We start from the raw sequence: 24492 nt of genomic DNA, 5'->3' as shown, positions 1-24492 counted from the left end.
TCCCCTGCTTTTGTTGATCTGTCACATGATAATATGAGAAGATTTTTTTTTTAAAAGAAAAATATGATTGTAAAACCACTAAAATTGGGAGATTAACTGTGGAGAAGGTATAGCACCCAAAAATACTTTTAACTCATTATTTGAAATTTCCAATTTCAAAGTGATGGTATACTTTTATTTAACTGAAAATTTTAAAATCTTGGCCTTGATTCATTAATATAGATTTTTCCTGACACTAAACACATCCCTCTCCTTCAGATCACTAACATCTCACACTTCTGCTTCCTCCATCCTGGCTTGGGATTGAAACATGGCTATTATGGTTTTCAAGTGCCAATCATATTCACAACACTTGCACATCACCTTCAAAAGACAAGCCTGAGAGCTTAAATTCATAACTTTGCTACACACTGAAAATCATAGACTTAATAAAGACATTGTATTTATGGCTTATTAGAACAATCTGTAACCCACTAAAATCACCTCTTTTGTTTTATGACTGCAGAGGTGTTAACTGGCCACTTCTCTTACAACGTGTGTTAACTACATGTGCTAAACAATCTGTCTCACCTTGTATTTAGCGATTACACTTTGGGTATATCTACACTGCAATTAGACAAACATGCCTGGCCCATGCCAGCTGACTTGGGTTTGCAGGGCTAGGGCTAAGGGCCGATTTACTGTAATGCAGATGTGTGGGCTCAGGCTGGAGCCCAAGCTCTGGGATCCTCCCACCTCACAGGATCTTAGAACCTGGGGTCCAGTCCAAGCCTGGACTTCTACACCACAATTAAACAGCCCCTTAGCTTGAGACCCACAAGCCTGAGTCAGCTGTCATGGCCCAGCTGCAGGTGTCTATTGCAGGGCAGATATATCTTAAGAGTATCTTTCCCAGACCTGAAGAAGAGCTCTGCGTAAGCTTGAAAGCTTGTCTCTTTCACAAACAGAAAATGGTCCAAAAGAATATATTACTGCACCCACCTTGTCTCTCAATCATATTCAGAAAGATTTAAACACATCTGGAATGCTGCCTAGACAATGTCTGATTGAATTTCACATAAGTATTTCCATTTTAGATCTAAAAATCATACATTGTCACAATTCACCATTGTTTCCATCCTTATGTTACTGGTAATGAAAGGGGCTTAGTGATTTGTATTTAGTACATTGTAATTCATTACCCAGCAAGATATGGGTCAAAGACGAACAAAAGAATTTTAGACCGCATCAAAATAGTATGAGCAAAACAAGGGAAATAATTATTCCATTGTGCAATACCATGAAAAGACCCTATCTGGAACTGTAGATCTAGTTTTGGCAACTTGCCTCTGAAGGGTTACACATTTTAGAGAGGATCCGAAGAACTACGACATAACTGATCACTGGAATGAAGGGTCTTGGCTATGAGGATAAGCTGAAGTCATATTTTTAAAGTAATTTTATTTTTAACATTCGTTTTAAAGACTTTTTTGAATGGCAAACGCAATGCAAAATATTTTGATTCCAATCACAGAAGTCCACTAAATCATCCTTCCCCACCCTCCTGCATAATGTGATGCCTCACTGGAAACAGTCCCAAGCTGACTGGCCTTTTTAGCTATTTTACCGCATTACGTATTCACATCTAGTTTGTCCTAGGTCTCTTTTGGCATTGGTACCTTTGAGGATCATCCCTTCCACTCACTAAGATGCTTTACCTGGCCTTTTTACCAGTTAGAGTTCAATTTATTAATTCCTCCCTTTATTTCATACCGTTTATAGCCTTTCTGCTTTACTAGTTCTCACAACACCTAATTTAGAACCAACTTCCAATTTATTATTTATCATCTGTAGCACTATAGTGTCTAGAGGTTCTATCCAAGATCAGGTCCTATTGTACTAAATGTTGTACACATACACAATCAGATAGAATCTCTTCCCCGAAGACCTCACAGTTTATTTAGACAAGACAGGCAAAGGGGGAGAAGAGAAACAAAGGCATAGAAAAAGAGAAGTGACTTGGCCCTAGGTCACACAGTAGATCAGCAGCAGAGCTGGCAACAAAACTCAGGTCATCAAAGTCCTTGCCCAGTGTCACAGGCAGTAGACTAAGCTGTCTTTCTCAATTCATTAGCATGTTGTTCTACCCACTCAACCATACCAGTAATGAAGCTATTAAAGATGAAACAATACAATAAGTTCAACAAGACCCTACCAGACATTCCAACTCAACACAGTAGTTATTACCTGGGTTTAGTCCTTCACAAAGTAGATAATCAACATGTCAGTGCTCCAGTATATTTGAGAGAACTTGACACTTTGTATAAAAATGCTTTAACGAAATCCAGTGAATCTCTATTAACCTCAACTAATTTTTTGATTCTATCAAAAAAGCAAATCACATTTGGCAAGATTTGTTCTTTAGAAACATATGCTGTTTGTTGCTTAGTATTCCATTTACCTATAGATGAACACAGATCTCTCTCTCTCTCTCCGTTTGTTCCATTATATCACTAGGTACTGAAAATGGCAATTGCAAGAATTGTTATGATATTTTTATTTTCTCCTCCAATCCTTAGCTCTAAACAACTTCGCAACAATAACTGCCAGAGCTTTCTCATGTTATAAAATTCCCTTAATATGCATATTAGCCAGATGTGCTGGCCTGAATATTTTCGTATTTTTTAAGTATTCCCTTCTCTGCATTTTATCATGAGCACAAATTGTGCCTTGATATAAGGGTTCACTGAAGATGATAGCCACTTAATAAGGACTTTTAGAAGAGAACTATTTTTCTGCTTGAGAAACAGTATTCAGGACTAGAAAAAACTCAGCTAATTATACTGACAAGATTCAGTATTATCAAGACTTCACACAGAGCTGCACAATGTGCTATTATCACAGAACAGCCCTGTCCACTCTTTTAGGGAAAATAGAAGTCCCTAGCGAAACAAAAGAGCCATTTGATTTTAACATACTTCAGTAAATTTCATGATGAAATTAACACTTTTTTTTTCTGTATTTAATTTCTTGACTCAATCTTAACAGCAAGTAATCTGTCTAAGACTAGAATCAATTATAGGAAATCAGGTCAGTTATCCCTAAACACACATCTATGCTTCTAGAAAGTGGCATGCTGCCCCAAAATCCTCACTGTTGTTCTAGTCTTGATCAAGATATCCTCTACATTTCCAATGAAGAGAGACTACCTTCAAAAAAGCAGGTAAAACATTTTATCCTGAAATTCAGGGATGAAATTGAAATTATTATACAAGAATGGTTAATGAATGATAGCAGCAAATGGCTCCAAGGCACTGCAACATCAAAGCTTGCCTGAACAGATTGTTTAAAAAGATCTAATCCTCCATTAATAATCCTTTGAAAGAATTGTCTACATGCCAGATAACAGATTAAAGTCTGAGAACATTTTGGGTATGTTTATATTGCACTTGGAGATGTGATTGCAGCTCATACAGACATACCCAAGACAGCTTGAGTACCAACAGCAGTGAAGTCATGGCTGCATGGACTAGCCACCCAGGTACGCAACCAGGCTCTCTGGCAGGCTTGTACTCAAGTTGACTAGCCCATTTTGCCGCTTGTGCTGCTGCAGCTTCACTGTTGGTATCAAGCTAACTAGATTGAACCTAGCTCAGGTATGTCTACACATGTCCTCACTGTTCACCTGTAGTGAACAGTGCTCTTCATTCTGCTCTGACCCCTTCCACTCATTTTGAGTGAACCGCTTGCTATTCCCCATCAGTCATGAGTCCAGGCTGGAAGAGTAATCTTGTAGGAGAACAGGCAATTTAAATTTAACAGAAGATGTTCCAATCTGGAATTTTCCCCATTCTTGTATACAGTTTTTATATGTTTATGGTCATTTATGGTCTGAAGCATTGGAAGAGTTTCAGCTGGGGCTGTGATGCACTTCCCAGGATTATATAAGGGGATGAGTGACGATACCAAAAATCAGAGTCATCAGCTGCTTTGGTGGCCCTGCGGGTGCAGTTAACCTGTTAGTCATGTCTCCAGATTAGGAGAATGTGTGTGTAAAATGTGCCCATTCTGATTAGTATTTAATTACTAAAAATTATGATGACGTTTTAAACATCCAAGCATCTTTCAAAATAGACAAATTATTTTCTTCCCCTAAGAAATACAAATACTTAGTAATTTATTTCTTTCAATGCAGGGTTACTAAGTTGAAAAATAAACTTCAATAGTATCACTAGAATTTTTTCAGCCTAACTGTTTTACCTGTCACATGAGAAAAACACACTTAATTAGAAGTTCTAGACAAAAAAGTAGCTTTTGCTATTTACTCTATATGAGTTAAAGCAAGGTTAGAGAATTCAGACAAGACATAGATATTCTAGAAAGACTGTGAAGTCCAAATGTTATGCATTTGATAAAAGCTCCTGCCTGGCTTTATTTTAAGACGACAGGAAAATCAAACACAGACCGAATTCAACCATCCTGCAACAGTCATCTGTTTGATTGGATTTTTGGAAAGGACAGCACAAAAAAGATGTGGAAAGAGTGTTTGTAGGTGACTAGCTAGCAGTGTTCTTGTTATAATGATTATTTTAATACTGCTGGGCTTTTTTGTAATATTAAATTGTGTGTTAGAGGGCCTAGCACATTTCACAGCCATCTTTTATTTTTATTTAAATTGAAATAAAGTCAGCATATTGAGTAAATTTATTGATAACTATAAACTGTGAGGATTTAGAAATACTTGCAAGGTCTGAGCAATCAAAATTATGACCAGGAAATACAAGAATCAGCTTAGAAAAATACAACCAATTAGGTATGAAGAGAATAAATCAAGTGATATTTTATTTGAAAACAGATACTTGGAAAACAGTAACAGTAAAAATCAAGGACAGCAAGTTAGCGATGAATGTGCAGTGTATGATCTGGCAACAAACAATGGTAATGCAATTTTGGACTGCATACAAAGAGGTATCACATCATGGAGCAGGGACACAGCAATTCCACTTACAAACTATGGTCTAGATCCCACAAAAACTTATGCCGATGCTTAACTTTAAGCATTGAAGTAAATGGGACTACTCTTATGTACATGCTTAAAAGTAAGCACAAGTGTTTACATGTGCCTAAGTGAGAGAAGGAAGCAAGACTGTGCCTGAATTACCACATTCTGTTCTGGGCATCTTAATACTACAAAGATGCAGACAAATTGGAGGGAGTTTAAGAGAAAAGACCAAAATAAGTAACAAAGGGATTCATTTATGGAGAGGGATTAATTACACTAAACATGCATTGTATAGTTTAGTTCAAAAATAAAGTGGAGCATGATAACTAAGGGAGAGAAATGATTTAAAATGAAATAACCAGTAATGATGGAATGAACTAAGAATGCAATTTCAGGTGAAATGTCTAGAATTCTTATGATTATCTCTATTAGACTGTGGAATTCTTCTTCAAGGTAAATGATGATCCCCATTGCCTGACACACTGAAAATCTGACAATGTATAGCACTAGAAAATATACAGTAGGTACAATCAAAACTTTTAATTTTAAATAGAAACTGTCAGAATAAAGAAAAATATCCAAGGACATTTTTTGTGGAAGATAGCCACATATGGACCTATTAGCCAGAATGGGCAGGGATACAAAACCATGCTCTGAAGTATCCCTAGCCTCTATTTGCCAGAAGCTGGGAATGGGCAACAGGGGATGGATCACTTGATGATTACCTGTTCTATTCATTCCCTCTGAAGTACCTGGCATTGGCCACTATCAGGAGATAGGATACTGGGCTAGATGGATCATTGGTCTGACCCAGTATGGCTGTTCTTATTATTTACTAGTGACCAGAAGGAAAATTTCAAATTTATATAAGTCTACAAGCCCTGTATCAGCAATGTGCATTATTTCCACAGATTATTTAAGTAGTTCATTGTTTCAGAAAAACCTGTCTAATACATTTTGAACTATTCATATTTTACTTTTATACTAGATCTTAAATGATTTGGTTTTGATACTATGATGCCCTATGGCGATCTCGTAATGTGCTTTAGACCATCACAAAAGAAATTACAGTCACAATGTTTTATTTACGGTGTGACATGCTTAGGGTTTCTGGGCACATAAAATAAAATTAAAGCATAGTTTGATTAGAAGATGATAACAGACCTATTAATTCATGAATGCCACAAGAACAGCATTTGAAAATATATATTTAATATACCTCATATTAACTTAAAATAAAAGATCCCAGCTATACATGTATACTAACAGGCATACTCACCCTTTAAAATGTAGTCTGTTAATAAGCTTGGCACTTTCTCGCTGTCCTCTTTCATAGCATAAAGAACTGAAAAGCATGGGAAGGGAAGGTGGATGAGAAAAAGCAATAATTCAGATCATTAGTCTTAAATTAAAGATGTTACTCGAATAAGTACACTGAAGATACTTTAAATACTCATCTAGATATTGCATCCATATCAATTAGAAAATATATAACTGGAATACTGAAAAAATGAATGGCAGACACATGGGGGCTGCTCCATACTCCTTTCATATGCATAATTCTAACTTAAATCTATAGTGTATGCACATAAGAGCCAGGGAACTGGGTCAAGGAGTACTGTATAAGATGACTCTTTTTAAAAACCACATTGAATTTTTAATGGCTTTTTTTTCTTAAACATGATTGATCATAGCAGACATCGGTGTTTTTGTTTGTCATGTATTTCAATGCACTTTTATTATAAAAATCAATATAAACAGTAAAGAAAACACAAAAACATGGTACCAACATTTCTCATTCCACTTAGCAGCTATCAGTGTTGTTTTGGAGTTTTAAATCAAGATCTTTACAATGGGGAAAACTTTCTAACAGGATATTGAAATTGTAAATCCTTTAATGTTTCAGTATTTTTTAATGTTTTAGTAGGCCAAATTTACTTTCAGTTGTGCAGCTACAGAAGTTCTCTTAAGTTTCACCAGGTTATGTATTATTCTGTATTATTTCACCCTGAGATATGGCTAGAGAAATAACTGTGCCATTACACTCCCACTTCACCTTTCCCCATTTACTGGAGAAGAATCTGTGACTCCATTCACAGCAATTAAGCATTTGGGAAACAAGGTGGAAGACAAGAGCATACTGACATTCCTAGAATGTGGTGGTTCTCTTCTCTGACAGTCTTTAGACATGAAAAGATCCCTATAGGAGCACATGCTAAAATTCATCTATCCCAGCTAATAACTTAATTAGGGTTGGAGCCATCAGGAAGGAAGAGAAAGTTCCGTCAATTGATTTTTCCAACCATGGTCCAGGGAGGATACCAAACACCTGACTGTATTTGGAACTGATTTTGACAGAATTCTTTACTAACAATACCATTTATAAGACACATTTTATAAACAAGTATGGACAATTTTGAGACAAGCTTTCTGTAGAGGGTAAACATTCTGATTTGCATATGGACAAGATGTGGAGTTGGAATAAAGAATCTGTAGTTATGGTTGTGAACACTCCACTTGCCCAAAAAAGGGCAAGTCCTCAAAACATTTAGTAAAAAAACCCCTAAGATGAAGCCACAAGTTTTTGATACAAAGAAGTAAAAAGGGTGAATAGTTGCAAAAATCAAACTACAGTTGAGGATAAAAGGTAGAGAGAGTTGACCAAGAGGGTGAAAGTAAGTAAAAAAAGAATGCCTACAATTTCAAATTCCATTGTAAAGACTGGGAAGAAATTTCAACGACTCAAATAGCAGTTAATATCAATGGCAAGTTAGATGCCTAACTACGCTTTGTCCCTTTGAAAAATTTCCTGATCCAAAGTCTACTGTGACAGACCCAAGCCAGTGGGGTACAGGAGTCTGGTAGAGGGCAAATATACTGGTCACTGGGTGAGTAGTTTTCTGTTCCCTGAGTGACCAGAGCAGGGTCTGCACTAGAGTAGTCAGGAACTTGCTAGAACCAATTTAAGCAAACAGGCTGATTAGCACCTGAGCCAAACAAGGCAGGTGGTTTTAAAAGGGCTCTCTCCAGTCAGATGAGGAGGAGCCAGAAGAGAGGAAGTGTGCATGTGAGGAGCTGGGAGCAAGAGACGCAGGAGTGCGAATTGAAAGCGGTGTGCTGCTGGAGGACAAGGAGTACAGCATTATCACGACACTAGGAGGAAGGCCTCTGGTGAGGATAAAGGTGTGTTGGAGGAGGCTTGGGGAAGTAGCCCAGGCGGTGTAGCTGTCACACAGCTGTTACAAGAGGCACTATAGACAGCTGCAAATCCATAGGGGCCCGGGTGGAACTTCGGAGTAGAGGTGGGCCCGGGTTCCCCCCAAACCTCCCAACTCCTGATCAGACACAGGAGGAGTTGATCCAGACTGTGGGGAAGATCACTGAGGTGAGCAAATCTGCCAATAAGCGCAGGACCCACCAAGGTAGAGGAGGAACTTTGTCACACTACATACCAACACCATGAATTGGGTCAGAAACTGCCTGTTTGCTATGTGGTCTGTGTGTTTCAGAGTAACACATCATAATATTAAATATAAGAAATTAAAGTCTGACCTTTTCTTTGAATATATAAAGACAAACTCCCATCTTTCACAGCCTCTCATGTGGCAAAACCTGACATAGCAGAATCTTTGCCAAACCAAGATATTTTAATTTATTAATTTTTTAAATGAGGTACTTAAATATATTGGCGTTCAAATGCAGTCTTTGTGGTTTCCATTTACTCAAAATATTCAGTTAAAAGTTAAATAGTCTGATAGATTAATTTCAACCGTTTTAGCTAATCCCTTCACAATATTAGAAAGCAAAACATTACTGTGAAGATCTTACGTTTAATTTAATAATACTGAAAGTCAACTCTTATATAAGAACTATTTCAGCAATCAGGATTTCATGTGGTATTTTACAGCTGGTGGCAGTTATTACAAGAAGGAACTCCTGGAATGTGAAAGAAATTCATATCTACAGGGATTTAATTTATGCAGACTGAATAAGCATAACACTACTTAAGTATTAAAAATGTTAGAAAAACTTCTGCAAGGCTCCTACCATCCAAGAGGATGCTATATTTATTTCTGAAAATGTTTCAGATCTCTTGGGAACATTCATATGGTTTGAGGAATGCAAAGTGCTTTCTCACTCAGTTTGTGCAAAAATTTCACTCTGTATAAGCTGGCTAACAGTGTTAGCTGTCGATAATGATAGCTAATAATTAGTGAGACATGAATTCTAAAAAAAAACAGTATTTGAAAAGAAAATAATACTGAAAAGTCGGACAACTACCATAAACCACAGTAGACTAAACAACCTATTGGCAAAAGTACTCAATTTAGTTAACTTGCCAACTGTAGAACTCTTTTTGCAAGCATTTAAAGTTGAATCTGAAAAAGGTCAAACTATTAATGAGAAGTTTCTACTTTTACATGCAATGCTTGTTTTATGTTTTAAAACAGGCAGCTGTGAGGTTTATAACACAGAATACAGAAAAGACATTTCCATTGCTGTTCCCTGGAGCAATGGAACTTTAACTATAGGAAAAACCTCTGTTAACTGCCCTGGCTTACTTATGCTTGTCTGCTGCTTCATATTCAACTACAGAACGTTGAGAAGTATATCCCTCTGTAAGTGTTCTAACAAGAGAGGAATGAAAGAATCAGAAGCACAGCATTTACCAACTAGCAGCATTTAATAAGCTCCAGAATGCTCATGGGAGAATCTGAACACCATATGACTATTTCAGAATACTATATTTATCTTTATGTTGAAATAAAATATTCAGTGTTCGTAGTTTAAACAACAAGTTCAATATTTGCTTCACAATTGCACAAGCAAGAAGCAAGCCAGGAAATCTGCTACTGAGGGCATGTCTACACTAGAAACATACATTGACCTACGTTAGGTTGACTTTCAACCATCACAGTAATTACCATAGTGGTTAATGCCCTTTTGTTGGTGGTGCGTGTCCTCACCAGGAGCGCTTCCACCGATTTAAGAGGGGCAGTGTGGGAGGCTAAGAATCTGGGCCTCTCAGCTCCACATGCAGCTCCCCACCACCAGGAGCCTGGCCACCCCCACACTGGGCACAAAGCTCCCTGGCACCGGAAGCCTGGTTGCCCCCGGGAGGCTCGAGGTCTTCAGGCACTGAACTCCCTGCTGGGACCCTGACTGCGGCAAGGAGCGGGGAGCCAAGAACTGGGGAATGCAGCCAGGCTCCTGGCAGTGGGGAGCCTCCATGCAGTACCAGGGCTTCCCAAAGGGAGCCGGGCAGGCACAGCCCAACTCTGAGTGGGAATCCAGGCAGCAGCTGGGCTGGGACTAGGGAGCTGCAGGATAGCTGAACTCTGAGCAGGGCAGGCACAGCATGACTGGGAGCCCAGGAGGCAGCCGTGTCTAGCTGGAGCCCCCCACCCATCAGCAAGAGTAATGAAATTGACATGAATGACAGCCAACAGCAGATGTAAGTAACACTGTCTATATGGACACTGCATTGCCTTAACTACACTAAAATAAGTCCTATGCTTTTCTTGGAAGTGGAGTTATTATGTTGGTGCAGCAGAGCACTTACATCGGTGGGAGCAAGGCTGTAGTGTGTACACTGACATACCTGTAATTAGATATAAGATGCCCTGCCTCAACCTCTCTCTGTAGTGTAGACCAAGCCTGAGTTAACAGGATCAGGTTTCAACCAGCCCACAGAAAACACTTACCTCTTTACAGTACACATTTGTATAAATGTTTTGGTTGTTAACTAAAAAAAGTTATTCTGCTGAGACTTTTGGCTTCTCCTCCCCCTTGACTAATACTGGAATTTTGACATTTTGAACTATGCTTTAGTCATAAGTAAAGGATTATGACCTCATTACAGGATTAAACAGAAAATGAAGTTAACTGTGAGAAAGCGCTAGTTTAAACACAAACCTTAAGTACTAGCCAAGGGAGCATATTGCAGGAAAAGAATGTGTATCTAAGTTACTTTTGTTTAAATGTTCTATTATTTTAAAATTTTATACGTCTCCTGCCAGCAGAAATGCACATAAGATCTTACATTTTCAGAAGTGTCTAGTAATTCTGGGTACTCAAACTCAAACACCCTAAAAGGACCTGCTTTTAAGAGGGTGGACACTTCAGACGTTGTGAAAATCAGATCCCATTAGGGTGTCCTAATTTGGACACATCAAAATAACTGTCATATGAAAAATTAGGCCAAGAAAAACAGATTTGAAAGTCTCTGAACAGCGATTATTTGACAACTATAATTAAATAGCTCCCCCATCTACTCTCATTCTCAAAAGTTCTAACTTCACTACAGAAATGGTTGTCTCAACTTCAACACGAATTTGCTGATAAGCCCATTAGTATACATAGCATATTTTGAGGGAGCAGGGAAGCAGCATTGCCAAAATTCATGATATTTGGTATTTTTCTTAGGGCTCCTGAAGTCAAGTCATTACATGAGAATATCAGCTTTTAGTTAAAATAAAAATTTTGTAGCCCTGACAGTTTCAGAGACAAGCCTGAAAACATGATCCAAGTGCATTCTAGAGACTCAAAAACCAGAAGACAAATAACAACCACCCAAAATTTATTATGGCTTAAAAACAGTTATATGATTTTTGGGGGTCTAAGTCATGATTTTTGAACACTTGTTTTTTGGCAATACTATGTATGGGACATGAGATCAGCAGGAGAATTTTAAATATTTACTCACTTTTGGTTAATGTCTGTAGATCTTCAACACAGGGGGGTCCACTTTTCTTCTCATAAGGAATGACTGTTGTTAAGTACTGCCAAATGAAAAACATGATTATTCAGCAATCACTTAGCTTATAATTTAGCCTGCTTGAACTACAAAAATCTTATTTATTTTGTGGAATTACAAGATGTTATCTAATAAGATCAGATATTTTGCAAGAAACAAGTTTCTCTCTCAATGGTCCTAAATCTACCTCTGTCACAAAAGTCGGTTTTTAATTTTGTCATAAATTACATAAAAAACACAAACATGAAGGTGGATTAAACATTTAAGAAAGTAACTGTGCATCATTTAAGGTTTCTTACTCTAATAACAAGTTCCTTGCATCTCATGTCATGGATCCTAGTGAGAGTCCTTTCTTGGCCACCCACTAACACTACTGTGAGGGGAATTCAGGCCTCAGTGTCCCAGATCCAAAGGGTGCTTTAAGCTCCTGTAGTCTGAACTGAGTCCAGCCACTGCCCCAATCTCAGGGTTCCTTTGCACATGCCCAGGGTGCAAACCTTCTATCTGTCACTGCCCTCCGAGTGTCAGAACCCACCGTTCAGCTGCCTAGCCACTCTGGACATTTCAGACTTCCTAGTATTTAAACATACTCCCTCAGCCAGAACTCAACCCCAAAGGTGTGAAACTTCTGGTTTACAGTTTAACTCCTTCTGGGGGAACACAATAGTTGTGAAGCAGTCAACACAAATACTTTGTTCAATCTACTAATTTTATGCTCTTTATGTTTAAATCAAGTAAAGCACAAGGCAGTACAGATCACACAAAACAATAAAACTTTGTTGTGAAAACCAGGGTCCAGACTCCCCAAGGGGAAAACAGAAGGTTTAAATTAGGGCTGTGATTAATTGCAGCTAACTCACGCAATTAAATCAAAAAAGATTAATTGCAGTTTTAATCGCATTGTTAAACAATAGAATACCAATCGAAATGTATTCAATATTTTTGGATGTTTTTCTACATTTTCAAATATATTGATTTAAATTACAACACTATACAAAAAGTGTACACTGCTCACTTTATATTTTTTATTACAAATATTTGCACTGTAAAAATGATAAAAGAAACAGTATTTTTCAATTCAACTCGTACAAGTATTGTTGTGCAATCTCCTTATCGTGAAAGTGCAACTTACAAATGTAGATTTCTTTTTTATTAGATATCTGCATTCAAAAACAAAACAAATCAAAACTTTAGAGCGTACAATTCCACTCAGTCCTACTTCTTATTCAGCCAATTGCTAAGACAAACAACTTTGTTTACATTTACGGGAGATAATGTTGCCTGCTTCTTATTCACAATGTCACCTTAAAGTGAGAACAGGTGTTCTCATGGCACTGTTGTAGCCAGCATTGCAAGATATTTACATGCCAGATGCACTAAAGATTCATATGTCCCTTCATGCTTCAGCTATCATTCCTTCTTGTTTATGAACTCCTTGTGGGAGAACTGTATGTCTTCGGCTCTGTTTTACTTCATTCTGCCATATATTTCATATTATAGTAGTCTCGGATGACGACTCAGCCCATGTTGTTTATTTTAAGAACACTTTCACTGCAGATTTCACAAAACGCAAAGAAGGTACCAATGTGAGATTTCTAAAGATAGCTACAGCACATGAACAAAGGTTTAAGAATCTTAAGTGCCTTCCAAAATCTGAGGGGAACAAGGTGTGGTGCATGTTTTCAGAAGTCTTAAAAAAGCAACACTCCGATGCAGAAACTACAGGACCCGAACCACCAAAACAGAAAATCAACCTTCTGCTGGTGGCACCTGACTGAGATGATAAAAATGAACATCTGTCAATCCGCACTGCTTTGGATTGTTATTGAGCAGACCCCATCATCAACATGGACACACATCCTCTGGAATGCTGGCTGAAGCATGAAGGGACATATGAATCTTTAGTGCATCTGATATATAAATATCTTGCAATGCTGGCTACAACAGTGCCATGAGAACATCTGTTCTCACTTTAAAGTGACATTGTGAATAAGAAGCAGGCAGCATTATCCCTTGTAAATGTGAACAAACTTGTTTGTCTGAGCGACTGGCTGAACAAGAATTAGGACTGAGTGGACTTGTAGGCTCTTAAGTTTTGATTTGTTTTATTTCTGAATGCAGTTATTTTTTGTGCATAATTCTATATTTTTAAATTCAACTTTCATGATAAAGAGATTGTACTACAGTACTTGTATTAGGTGAATTGAAATACTATTTCTTTTGTTTTTTACAGTGCAAATATTTGTAATAAAAATAAATAGAAAGTGAGCACTATGCTGTTACAGTTAAACAATACATTTGAAAATGTAGAAAACATCCAAAATATTTAAATAAATGGTATTCGATTATTATTTAACAGTGTGATTAATTATGTGATTAAAATAATATCCTCTCTCCTTGGGACTGCAAGGGAGGGTTTGGACTGATAGCATTGGTCCAGGACAATAAGTCACAGATAGTTCTTAACAGACCGCAGGATAGCACATGCAGGTAGGTATACAACCTTGAGATCCAGGGAACATTAGAATTTGCCCGTCTTCACATCTTGAATAAATTATTTTAGAGACTCTCATTCTACAAACATGATACACCTAGGAAGGATCGACCCATTTTAAGTCAAGAACTGAACATAGTCTCCTTGTTTTGGGGACAGCGAAATAGATCCCAAGGTCCTTCTGATTTTCCAGGACCAAGGGAATGGGCTGTATCTTTAGGAAATTGTTTAGAGTACCTCAGCTGCTTTTTTGTTGGGCCAATGTGGCACTGTGTAGTAGAATGGAGTTGTTGTAATACAATGGATCTCATATTGAATCAACTGCATATCCATATACAGCAGTATTGTCCAGGACCCCTTTGAAGTTATTTACGAAAGTATGAAAACAGTTCCTCAACTTTCCCCCAATGTTGGGACTTCATATCCAGACTCTAGAAACTTCAGGTTGACTGGTTAAAATTTGAAGGAATTCTTCCGATAATTGTTACTTCCTCCTTTATCAATGAAAGACTGTACATTGTTAAGGTCAACTGCTTCTGTAAATGGCTATGCCTCCTTTTTACTGGATTATAGTTTCTAGTCTCCCAGCATCTGCTCCTCTTTGAACGCAAATTCAAGATTCACCTTGGCATCTCCTGGGGTAGAACTTCGCTCTTTGAATCAGCCAAGGACTGTTGACTTTCTCAAAGTCTTACTGAAAGGAAACTGGCCTTTAAAAGACATGACTGTTAGCCCGGCTCTGGAAGAAAGAAAACAAACACTACCCACTCTTGTAGCTACATAGCCTCTCTCCTGGAGCCATGGTAGTCTCAATAAAGTGGCAGAATCATGTCACATGTGAACTCACATTGAAGACAGTGGTGCTCAGAAATGGGAGTCTTGGTCACTTCACAGTTTTTATCTTTGGCCTTTGGAGATCTGCTAAGCTTCTGTGATCAGTTCACTCTCCCTGAGAAACATATGCTGCATAAATTGAAGATTGTAGGGAAAGGCTTAAGATCAAAAAGATTCTATTCAAAGAGACACCTCATTTTTTCTTTCAAGGAAATCCTTGAGATCCACACCTCACTCCACAGTCTGTGCTGCCCTTTTCACTGACCCTGAAAACGCAGCATCCATTCTTGGGTTCTCAGTAAACATTTCCACATGTGATGTTCTCAGAGGACAGTGAGTTTTAATGCCACACTTTGATCATGTTTCCTGTCTAGAATACACCACTCATTGTCCATCTTTTCAGTCATAGGATGTAGACATGCAGAGCCATATAAAAGGAAGATAGCGCAGGATCCCCTGGCACTGGCAAACACTCATTCTATGGCTCCAGGGTACATGCTATCATTCTTAAGAGGGTTGGCAGCTCCTCAAATACGAGGATGTCCTAATTTTGAGACTGAAGGTCAGGGACTGACTCATTCACCCTCTTCTCCTTCATCCTTTGCTTGTCCCATTTCTTCATTATTTTTGCTCTTCTACAGATACTGAACCTGGGCAACTTTGAACTGCCAAGTTTTATGGGGTGCTTGAGGAGGCTTTTCTTGCTCTTCTTTCGAGTTCTTTTCTGGAACTATTGTCCTCTCTCAGGACAGAGGTCAAGTCTTTGTCTGAAATAGGCAGAACTGAGCCTGCACCCATCCTTTACCCAACTTTCTTATTGTGAGGGTTGGAGCTGCTGCCCTGCAGCTTAGGCCAAGGTGTAGTCTGGGGACTCCCAAATCTCTTTCTACACCAATGGAGAGTCATACATTGTCAGAGCTCCCTGAGGGAGACCCTTCCTTTCTCTCTTCTTTTGCATGTGAACCGCCCCTACACATTAGGCAATGGATACACCATCTATCTTGTGGTGAAACATTTTTGTGCATCCTACCAGCAAGTGCTTTCTGAAAGGCCTCAACAACATTTACCCTGAAGTGTGAGCTCCTACTCTACCATGGGATTTCAGCTTAGTTCTCCAGGGCATCACCAGATGCCCGTTTGAATCATTAATTACAGGCTGTTTCTCCACCTGTCAATGAAGATGGCTTTTCTAGGTGCCATTACATCAGCAAGATGGGTGGGAGAATTAGGGTCCCTCATGGCTGATCCACCCTACACAGTATTGTCCAAAGATACACTTACTCTCAGACCACATCCTAAGTTTTTACCTAAGATCACCTCATCATTCCACCTCAACCAACCCATCCACTTACCAACATTCTACACTACAGGTAGTCAGGAATTCACACTACATACCCTTGATGTACACAGGGCCCTGGCATTTTATGCAGATGGAATGAAACCATTTTGCAGGTCCCTGAAATTATTTGTTTCAATCACTGAATGATCAAACGGAGATGCCATATCCAAACAGATTTCAGATTGCATCAAGCTGTGTTATCATCAACGTAACCTGCAAACCGCTATGGGGATTTGCACACATTCCACCAAAGCAATATTGACTCTGATAGCATTTCTGAACAATGTTCCTGTTACGCACATCTGAAGAGCAGCAACCCCCTGGGCTTCTGCCCATACATTTACACAATATTATGCATCAGAATAGTATGCAACTTCAAATGCACTATTTGGACTCACTATATTATCATCTGCCATGATTTCAGCTCCGAAGCTCCTTCCTTCCATAGGAGAGCACTGCTCTGAAGTCACCAAAAGTGGAGCACCCCCATGGACATCATTCGACAAAGAAGAGAGGATTACTCACCATGCGCAGTAACTGAGGTTCTTTGAGATGTGTCCCCCTGTGGGTGCTCTACTACCCTTCCTTTTCCCCTCTACTTCGGAGTTTCACAAAATCGAAGGTCTTTGGTATGTTTACACTGCAATCATGAGTTATGACTGCAGCTCACATAAACTAACCTGAATTAGCTAGATCAAAGCTAGCTCAGGACCTGGAGCAATGAAGCCATAGGTTGGGAAGAACTATAATCCATGTGCCCGGACAGACATAGATGATCAAAGATAGAATATGAGTTTACACATTTAATTCCAACTCCTGCATGTAATTTTATACAGTCTAACTGGTCTTTTCCATCTCTATTTTCTATGATTCAACTATTAATTCCAACGCAGATCTAAAGGCTTTTGTCAGCTCAAGTTTGCAAAGGTATCTAATTAAGCCTTAACTAATTTGTGAAGAAGAGTCTGTGTTATGAGAATAAAAGTTCTGGAACAATAAAAGTAATACTGATGGATTAATGTGCTATCAAGAATAAAATTTTCCATATTAGAAACCTGAGCTTAGAGACATCTAGTGGTTCTATAAGAGGACTCATCAGCTCAGTAAAAATCACAGTTGTTCCACAAGACTGTAGATTTTCATATACAAGATCCTCATAAATCAGGTAACCAGGAGAAATTGGTTTAATTGCATCTGGATAAAAATTTATGATTAAAAAAATGGATTTTTAAATTAAATATATTTTTATGTTTTAAAATAAACCTATTTGAAATTATGACAACTGATTATGATCAACACTTAAATATTATTTTTTAATAGTTTATAGTAAGGAATATGTGTTCATTCCAAAGTTTTAAAGAAAGTCAAACCACTGAATTGAAGGAAGTCAATGGCTAAGCACCTGGAATCAGAGTTTTAGAAGTGCTAAACCCGCTTTTGACAGCATTAACCTCTTCTGCAGGGACAGAGAGAATATTTCCTTAATTTCAGTTTTCCCAATAAGGGCAGTTCATTAATTTATTCAAAGCTGAGAAACTGAACGGGAGTGGAAAAAAAGCAGGAAAACTTGTTTTTCCTCTTCCATTCTATGAACATAAATGAGGTGAGAGAGGTAGATATCTACTAGTTCTAAAATCATGGTGACCAGAAACAATCAGTTCAATTCACTAACCAAAGATAATACTTACTTTGTTTAATAAGTCAGTTTAAAATGCAAAACATGTTTTAATAAACCTTTTTCTTATGTATCTAGATTATTAAAAGTAATTCTAACACTTTTAAAATTCTGTTTTTGTGCATTTTTAAATGAATTCCAATTTCCATCCAAACGCAGGTCAAAACAATTAACATGTTAAAAAACAGCCAACCAACTTGTAAATAGTAAATGCATTACTGAGAATTGTCTAACATAAAAATTCAAAATTAAGAATTTAAATATATGTATGTTAAGTTATATAACTGCTTCAGTGTATAGATAAAGCGAATCTACTTGGTCTGCAAAAAGTACCAAATTTAGTGTAAAGGGTATAGTTGCAAATCAACATGTTTTAAAGGTTACCAAACAATGAAAATGTATCTTTCTTTAGGAAAATAACTAAAAAGTACTAATGCAGCACAAGATTACATTATTTAAATCAAAGTTTCCTGTATGCCTCTTTAAATCAAAATTAAAATCACTGATTTAAATCAATCCACCCTGACCTAAATTGTATGAACAGAAAACATGAAGCACGAAAGCAAAGCAAATATGTCTGTAAACCAGATTCAGAAGTGTGGAAATTGATCAGTTAAGTGCATACAGACAAGAGAAGGAACAACATGAGCCTTGTGCATATTAATCGAGAAGCATTTTCCTAAATTCCTTCAGAGTGACAAGGGGAAAGTGAGACATCAAAACATTCTCTACCATCTCAAGTGCCAACCTGTTGGGGACAAAAAGATGCTCCAATTCCAGGTGATCAAAGCAGGCAAGAACCTCAGTCCAATAGGACTAGCTACTGCCATCCACAGCTCGGAGCATACTCTCACCCAAAAAGGAAGCTCTGAAAAACAGCCTTGAAACTTTGGTGACTCCTGTACTTGATTAGAACCATTACTACTTTATAAAGTGGAATAAAAGGACCATGTGAGTTCTTCATCAAAGGAGAGAGAATTTGTGCATTGCCTCTGTGGTCTGCACACTACCATTTTGCAAAACAACTGGCAACTGTGTGTGGCAAATAGACTTCTCTTAGATTTACTTCATAAGCCTCAGATCTAAGGATCACTGTGAGGGACTATTTTCAGTTTGCTGAACTTGTGCCATTATCATCTCAGCTGCCTTTTCCTGGGGGAAACAAAGCATGTCTTATGGGGCACTGCCCAGGTCCTCATCACATGGACCCTGACAGAGATAACCTGACCCACTCCTACATAAATTATCACAGACTGATTTCTTATGTCTTTTGGGACATTTAGTCAACAATGCTTCAGACACATACAGGGTCACTCTCGTCTTCAGGACACTAATATAGTTTAGATTTCTAGGGAGGCAATGAGCTGAGTGTGGAACCTCCTTCTGTGCACACTACCCTTCACACAGTGGATTCGTATACAGCTAATACAATATGCACTGAAGAAATATGGAAGTCTCTTTCAATTATAAATTGTTCTTGCAAAGCCACTATGTCAGAGTATCTCAGGGTGTTTATTAGTCAGATGTGGCAAGAGACTGTGTGACTTGTGATCAACTGGATATCACGCCGAACCCAGGTTGCCTCATTTGGTGGTATCTCACAGATACCACACCACAGTCCAATGGCCATCTTCTGGCTCAATACCTGCAGTACAGTGAGGCTCTGGTAAATGATCCTGTCACATTCTTGCGAAGGGAATGAAGGCTTTCATGTCTTACAGGGCTCCTACTCTCTCTCTAGGACAAGTGATATGTAGTTTTAGCTATTTACTATAAGCCTTTGAGAGTTAAGTACCCTATTTGCGGCATGGATCAATACTTTGCTCTTTCAAGATATTGCCCTTGGCTAAGTTGCCAAGACAAAGAAACATATGCACTCACATTATGTACGGATATGCTGCTATAGCCACTAGGGATCTTAGGTTATGTGGGGGTTGATTTCATCCTCAAACTCTTTCTGCAGCTGTTTTTTAAGTAAACAGGAAGCACTAGGGAACAGCTTGCAGTCTGTACACCAAGTTGTATGGCACTGAAGCCTGATTCCTCCAAAGTCCAGGATTCCATGACACCACAGCTTAGCTAGGTATCCCTCCCCTTTGAAGGGAGATGGGAAGGAAATTTTATAAAATCAAAACTTCCACATATACATTGGGCCTTTTTCCTTTCACACAGAAAGGATAGAATGGGCCCTAAATTAGTAGTTCTTGAGAAATAATCTAGAGACGTAAACCCTCTGTAATGCTGTATGGAATCTGGGGGACACTTGAGGATATTATGAATATCAATATTGTAAAACTGTAATGAGTTATGCCAGATAGGCCACGTACGGTATCTGCAAAAATGTTATAATTTGCCAGATATGATGATCTCATTTATGTGTTTGTATCACCTATGTACTATGAGTTATAGATATGTCTGTCTGTCTCCATTTCAAACTTGGGCTTTGCTTCTGGGGGACACCCCCAGACAGTTTGGGCATCAGCTCTGCCTAGTCTGCTTGATGGCCCATTAAGACCATCAGCTATACCAGGGGTCGGCAACCTTTCAGAAGTGGTGTGCCGAGTCTTCATTTATTCACTCTAATTTAAAGTTTCGCATGCCAGTAATACATTTTAACATTTTTAGGTCTCTTTCTATAAGTCTGTAATATATAACTAAACTATTGTCGTATGTAAAGTAAATAAGGTTTTTAAAATGTTTAAGAAGCTTCATTTAAAACTAAATTAAAATGCAGAGCCCACCGGAACAGTGGGCAGGACCCAGGCAGCGTGAGTGCCATTGAAAATCAGCTCGCGTGCCACCTTCGGCACTCGTGCCCTAGGTTGCCTACTCTTTAGCTATACAATTGACCCCTTGAGAGAAGGCAGACACACATTATAACTCAGCAAGGCACGCAGGGGCATGCCTATGGACAGGACTCTAAGGCTTTCAGGCCATGTGCTGGGCAGTTTGTGTTTGAAACGAAGGAAGCACAGGCCGCATGGCAAAAAGACTATAAAAGGCAGTTGCATCTTAATTTTGTCTTCAACCCTGCTTCTTACCTCTGGAGGAACTTTGCTACAAACTGAAGCTCTGAATAAAAGAACTGAATGACCGACCCATCCAAGCTGTGAATGTATTCCAGAGGGAATTTCAAGCCAGTAAACTCACCAATACTGCAAGGGTCCTGATATATGGACTTTGAAGGCTTTGCATGTATGTGACTATTTTACCATTTAACATCTCTCTTCTTGTTCTTTTTTCTTTATAATACACCTTTAGTTTTAGATACTAAAGGATTGGCTGGCAGCATGATATTTTGGGTAAGATCCAAACCTATACTGACCTGGTACCATGGCTGACCCTTTGGAGTCAGAAGAACATTTTGTATACTTGAGTAGCATTTTAAAATAACTTCTCACTGTACTGGACCTAGGTGCTGATTGGGAGTCAGAGACTGGACTGAAACAAAGGGAGCTTTGTGATTTTTTTCCCCCTCCTTGATAACCAGTATGGGGGATCAGAAACACAGTTTGTGACTGGTGGGGAGTTTAAATTTCAGTGTTACCCACCAGTCTTGGGAAGATTTGCTCTCCCTTTTGCAGCCTGCCCTGACCTTGGCATTTCTAGTGAGGGCTGCCTCCAAGCACCATCGGGTCACATCCTCAAGTTGACTACATTTTAAGACTCTTGGTGTTTATCAATGTCATAAGTACTATACTAAAGATATATTACACAGTCAAACAATTTTTGTACCATTAAAGTTCAGAATCTAAATTAAAATATGGTAATTAAATATTACTTTGAAATAAAGGATAAAAGTTCTATATTTAACAATGACATGAAATATTAACCAATAGTGTTATTCTATGCCATGTATTTTCTTTATGGTTTAAATCAATAAAAACACGAACTTACCTTTGGATATATTATTATTTGTATTCCATACAACTGGCTGCTTTTAACATAATGCAACTGTGAAAGATGTAAAGATATACATGCAATTTTGTAGATGCAATTCTGTTATTCAGAAGAATGGGCTCTGAATATTGAGGTCTGCTTCTTCTTTATTTTCCTTACTATATGTTACCTACCTCATTAAGGATTAAGACTGGAATGAAGTTTCTAATTGGATGTATCTTTCTAAAGTGGCTTTTATATACATGCAATACATTTCAAGCATGCATTATGCTAATATTTGTTTTTATTTTGGGATGTGAAATAAAGCCTTGGAGGAGGCTGTTATTTCAGTGCATTATTTCATGCACATCAAGACTTGAGTGGTCTTTACTCACTGAGGAGAGAAAAAGACACTATAGACCTATTGCCATCCTGAAAACAGGAGAGGATGTGGTGAGTATACAGCAGTTATTTTTTCAATCTGAGCACTAAATATGCTTTAGTTGCCAGCTTTCAAGACCTTGATTTCTACAGTAGCACCAAGCAAAGAATGAGGAAAAGTGAGAGGATAACCCAGCACCTGTTTCTCTCCACCCGAGTTTCCAAACGTGTGGCGGAAGCCATTCTGAATGACATTTGAGATCCCTTCCATGCTGAAGCGCTAAAGATAGCAAAAACATGGCAGAAAAAGAAGGGGACAGAGAAACAAGTTCAAAAAGACTATTAGTGAGCATTTACCCAGACAACATAAGTAAGATGAATGCCAGAGACAAGCTGTTAGAATGTGTTACAATATATTTTAACGTGTTTGTTTGCTGATAATATGCAGAAGAAAGCTTTTACAGAGGGATTTATGATTAATAAATATGAACAACCATTTAAATTAAAAAAACTGACCTGATTTCATAAAATTTTATGCATAAAGTCAGAAGCAAAAATCTTTATATGGCAGACCACATGTTTATACATAAGTACATCTTACCACTTCGTCTAGATTTAAACATTTTTAAAATAAGAACCAAGATTTTAAAATATATTAAGAATATCTGAAATATTGTAAATAGGCTGATAAAGCTCTTCAAAGTTTATTTCAGAGACAACCCCTCTTATAAAGTTATCATTCAAACACTATCATATTTAAAAAGGTACACTGCTGACATTTAATATTTTTATGAAGTCCAATGGAGTATACACTACCAATTAAAAATGTCTTATAAAAATTATTTACATTATCCTAAGAATTTTATGCTTTTGTATTTCCTCTGCTACAATAACAGCAACAATTAACCACAGTAATAATTAACTGTATTCCCATAATTATGCTGATATAAAAAAATGCGCAGTTAGTTAAGTAAGCAGCTATATTAATTTCAAGCTCCATTAAAAACACGTGGAAGCCAAGTAAAAATAATCAAAATGTATCCTACCAAATCTGTCCTTTCATTATTTTCATTCCACTCTTGTTTACTCAAGGAAAGAAGTTTAACAGATCCACACTTCTGAGAGTCAGTCTCACACATGAAATTCAGAAGCTGACTAAAACTAAAAAGTAACCAACCCCAGGATATTTGTAGAGAGCTGTGATTTTATATAAATATACACTCACATATATATATAATGTTACACATGCACATTTCCCTGCATTTAATTTTTTTAAAGGAAGAATTAAATGCTATGTTAATACAATGTTAAGTTTGTAAATTTAACACACAAAATTCAGGAAATGAAAAAGTGAAGGCTCTCAAAGGCACCTTAATGCGCTTTCTTGGAATATACTAAAATATTTGTGTGTCTCTAGGCACCCCTGTATCCACAGCATATAGACTACTGAAATAATATTTGTACAAAATACATCATGTGAGGTATCATATGAAAGTTAACAAGCTGGTTATTAGTATTATTGCGAAATCCATGTGTTAACCTCATATGTGAAGTTATGAATTCCCTTTATCTGATATTACTAAAAAATGTTTGAGACCAGACAGCCTAGCCTAGGAGAAGGTGGTGATAAACATGTTTGTCACAGACAAAGGAATGTGGGTTTACCTCAATATACATACTGGCAGTAAACAAAGCCATCGAGCTAAACTGGTGGGGGTTATCCTGATCCTGAACTCAAGAGACATTGAATTAATATGGCTCCTTCACCCCAGAAAAACACAGGAGACTGAATCCCCAGAAGGGCTTCCTGACTTGGAAGACAAAGACATCCCTTTGGAGATATAAGGAACAAAGACAGACTCCATCTTTATCCTTCTCCCTAAGTCATTTGATCTCTGTGATGGGTCCTGGCCAGCCCGGCCAGTAAAAGCTGAAAAGGAGACTGTAAGTGAGAGAAACCATCTTTAACAAAGACTCCAACATGCCACATTAAGTATTAGTCTTTTAGATGTGTGGTTTCACTTTTATTTTCCTGTAACCATTTCTACGTTTATCCCTTTTACCTGGTATCACTTAATCCATGGCTCGTTTGTAATAAACTTGTTTCCTTTCATTAGAAATCATCAGTGTTGTGTAGTTCAGGAAAGGGTGT

At 37.9% G+C, this 24492-nt stretch overlaps 1 protein-coding gene across 2 annotated transcripts in view; it reads right to left on the bottom strand.

Moving 5' to 3' along the window:
- FEZ2 (fasciculation and elongation protein zeta 2) overlaps positions 1 to 24492 on the bottom strand; it is a 51756-nt gene that overhangs the window by 4402 nt on the left and 22862 nt on the right. The window contains exons 6-8 of one of the 2 annotated variants that reach the window (XM_032772390.2): positions 22540 to 22620; positions 11688 to 11763; positions 6261 to 6326 (exon numbers count right to left, since the gene is read on the bottom strand). In XM_032772390.2, the coding sequence (XP_032628281.1) occupies positions 6261 to 6326; positions 11688 to 11763; positions 22540 to 22620 (223 nt within the window). The remainder of the gene's footprint in view (positions 1 to 6260; positions 6327 to 11687; positions 11764 to 22539; positions 22621 to 24492) is intronic. The other variant, XM_032772391.2, reaches the window with a different exon arrangement.

This window comes from Chelonoidis abingdonii, chromosome 3 (assembly GCF_003597395.2).
Source record: "Chelonoidis abingdonii isolate Lonesome George chromosome 3, CheloAbing_2.0, whole genome shotgun sequence".
Taxonomy (NCBI): Eukaryota; Metazoa; Chordata; order Testudines; family Testudinidae; genus Chelonoidis; species Chelonoidis abingdonii.
The sequence above is the reverse complement of the archived record's forward strand: the minus strand, read 5'-3'. Positions and strand labels throughout refer to the sequence as shown.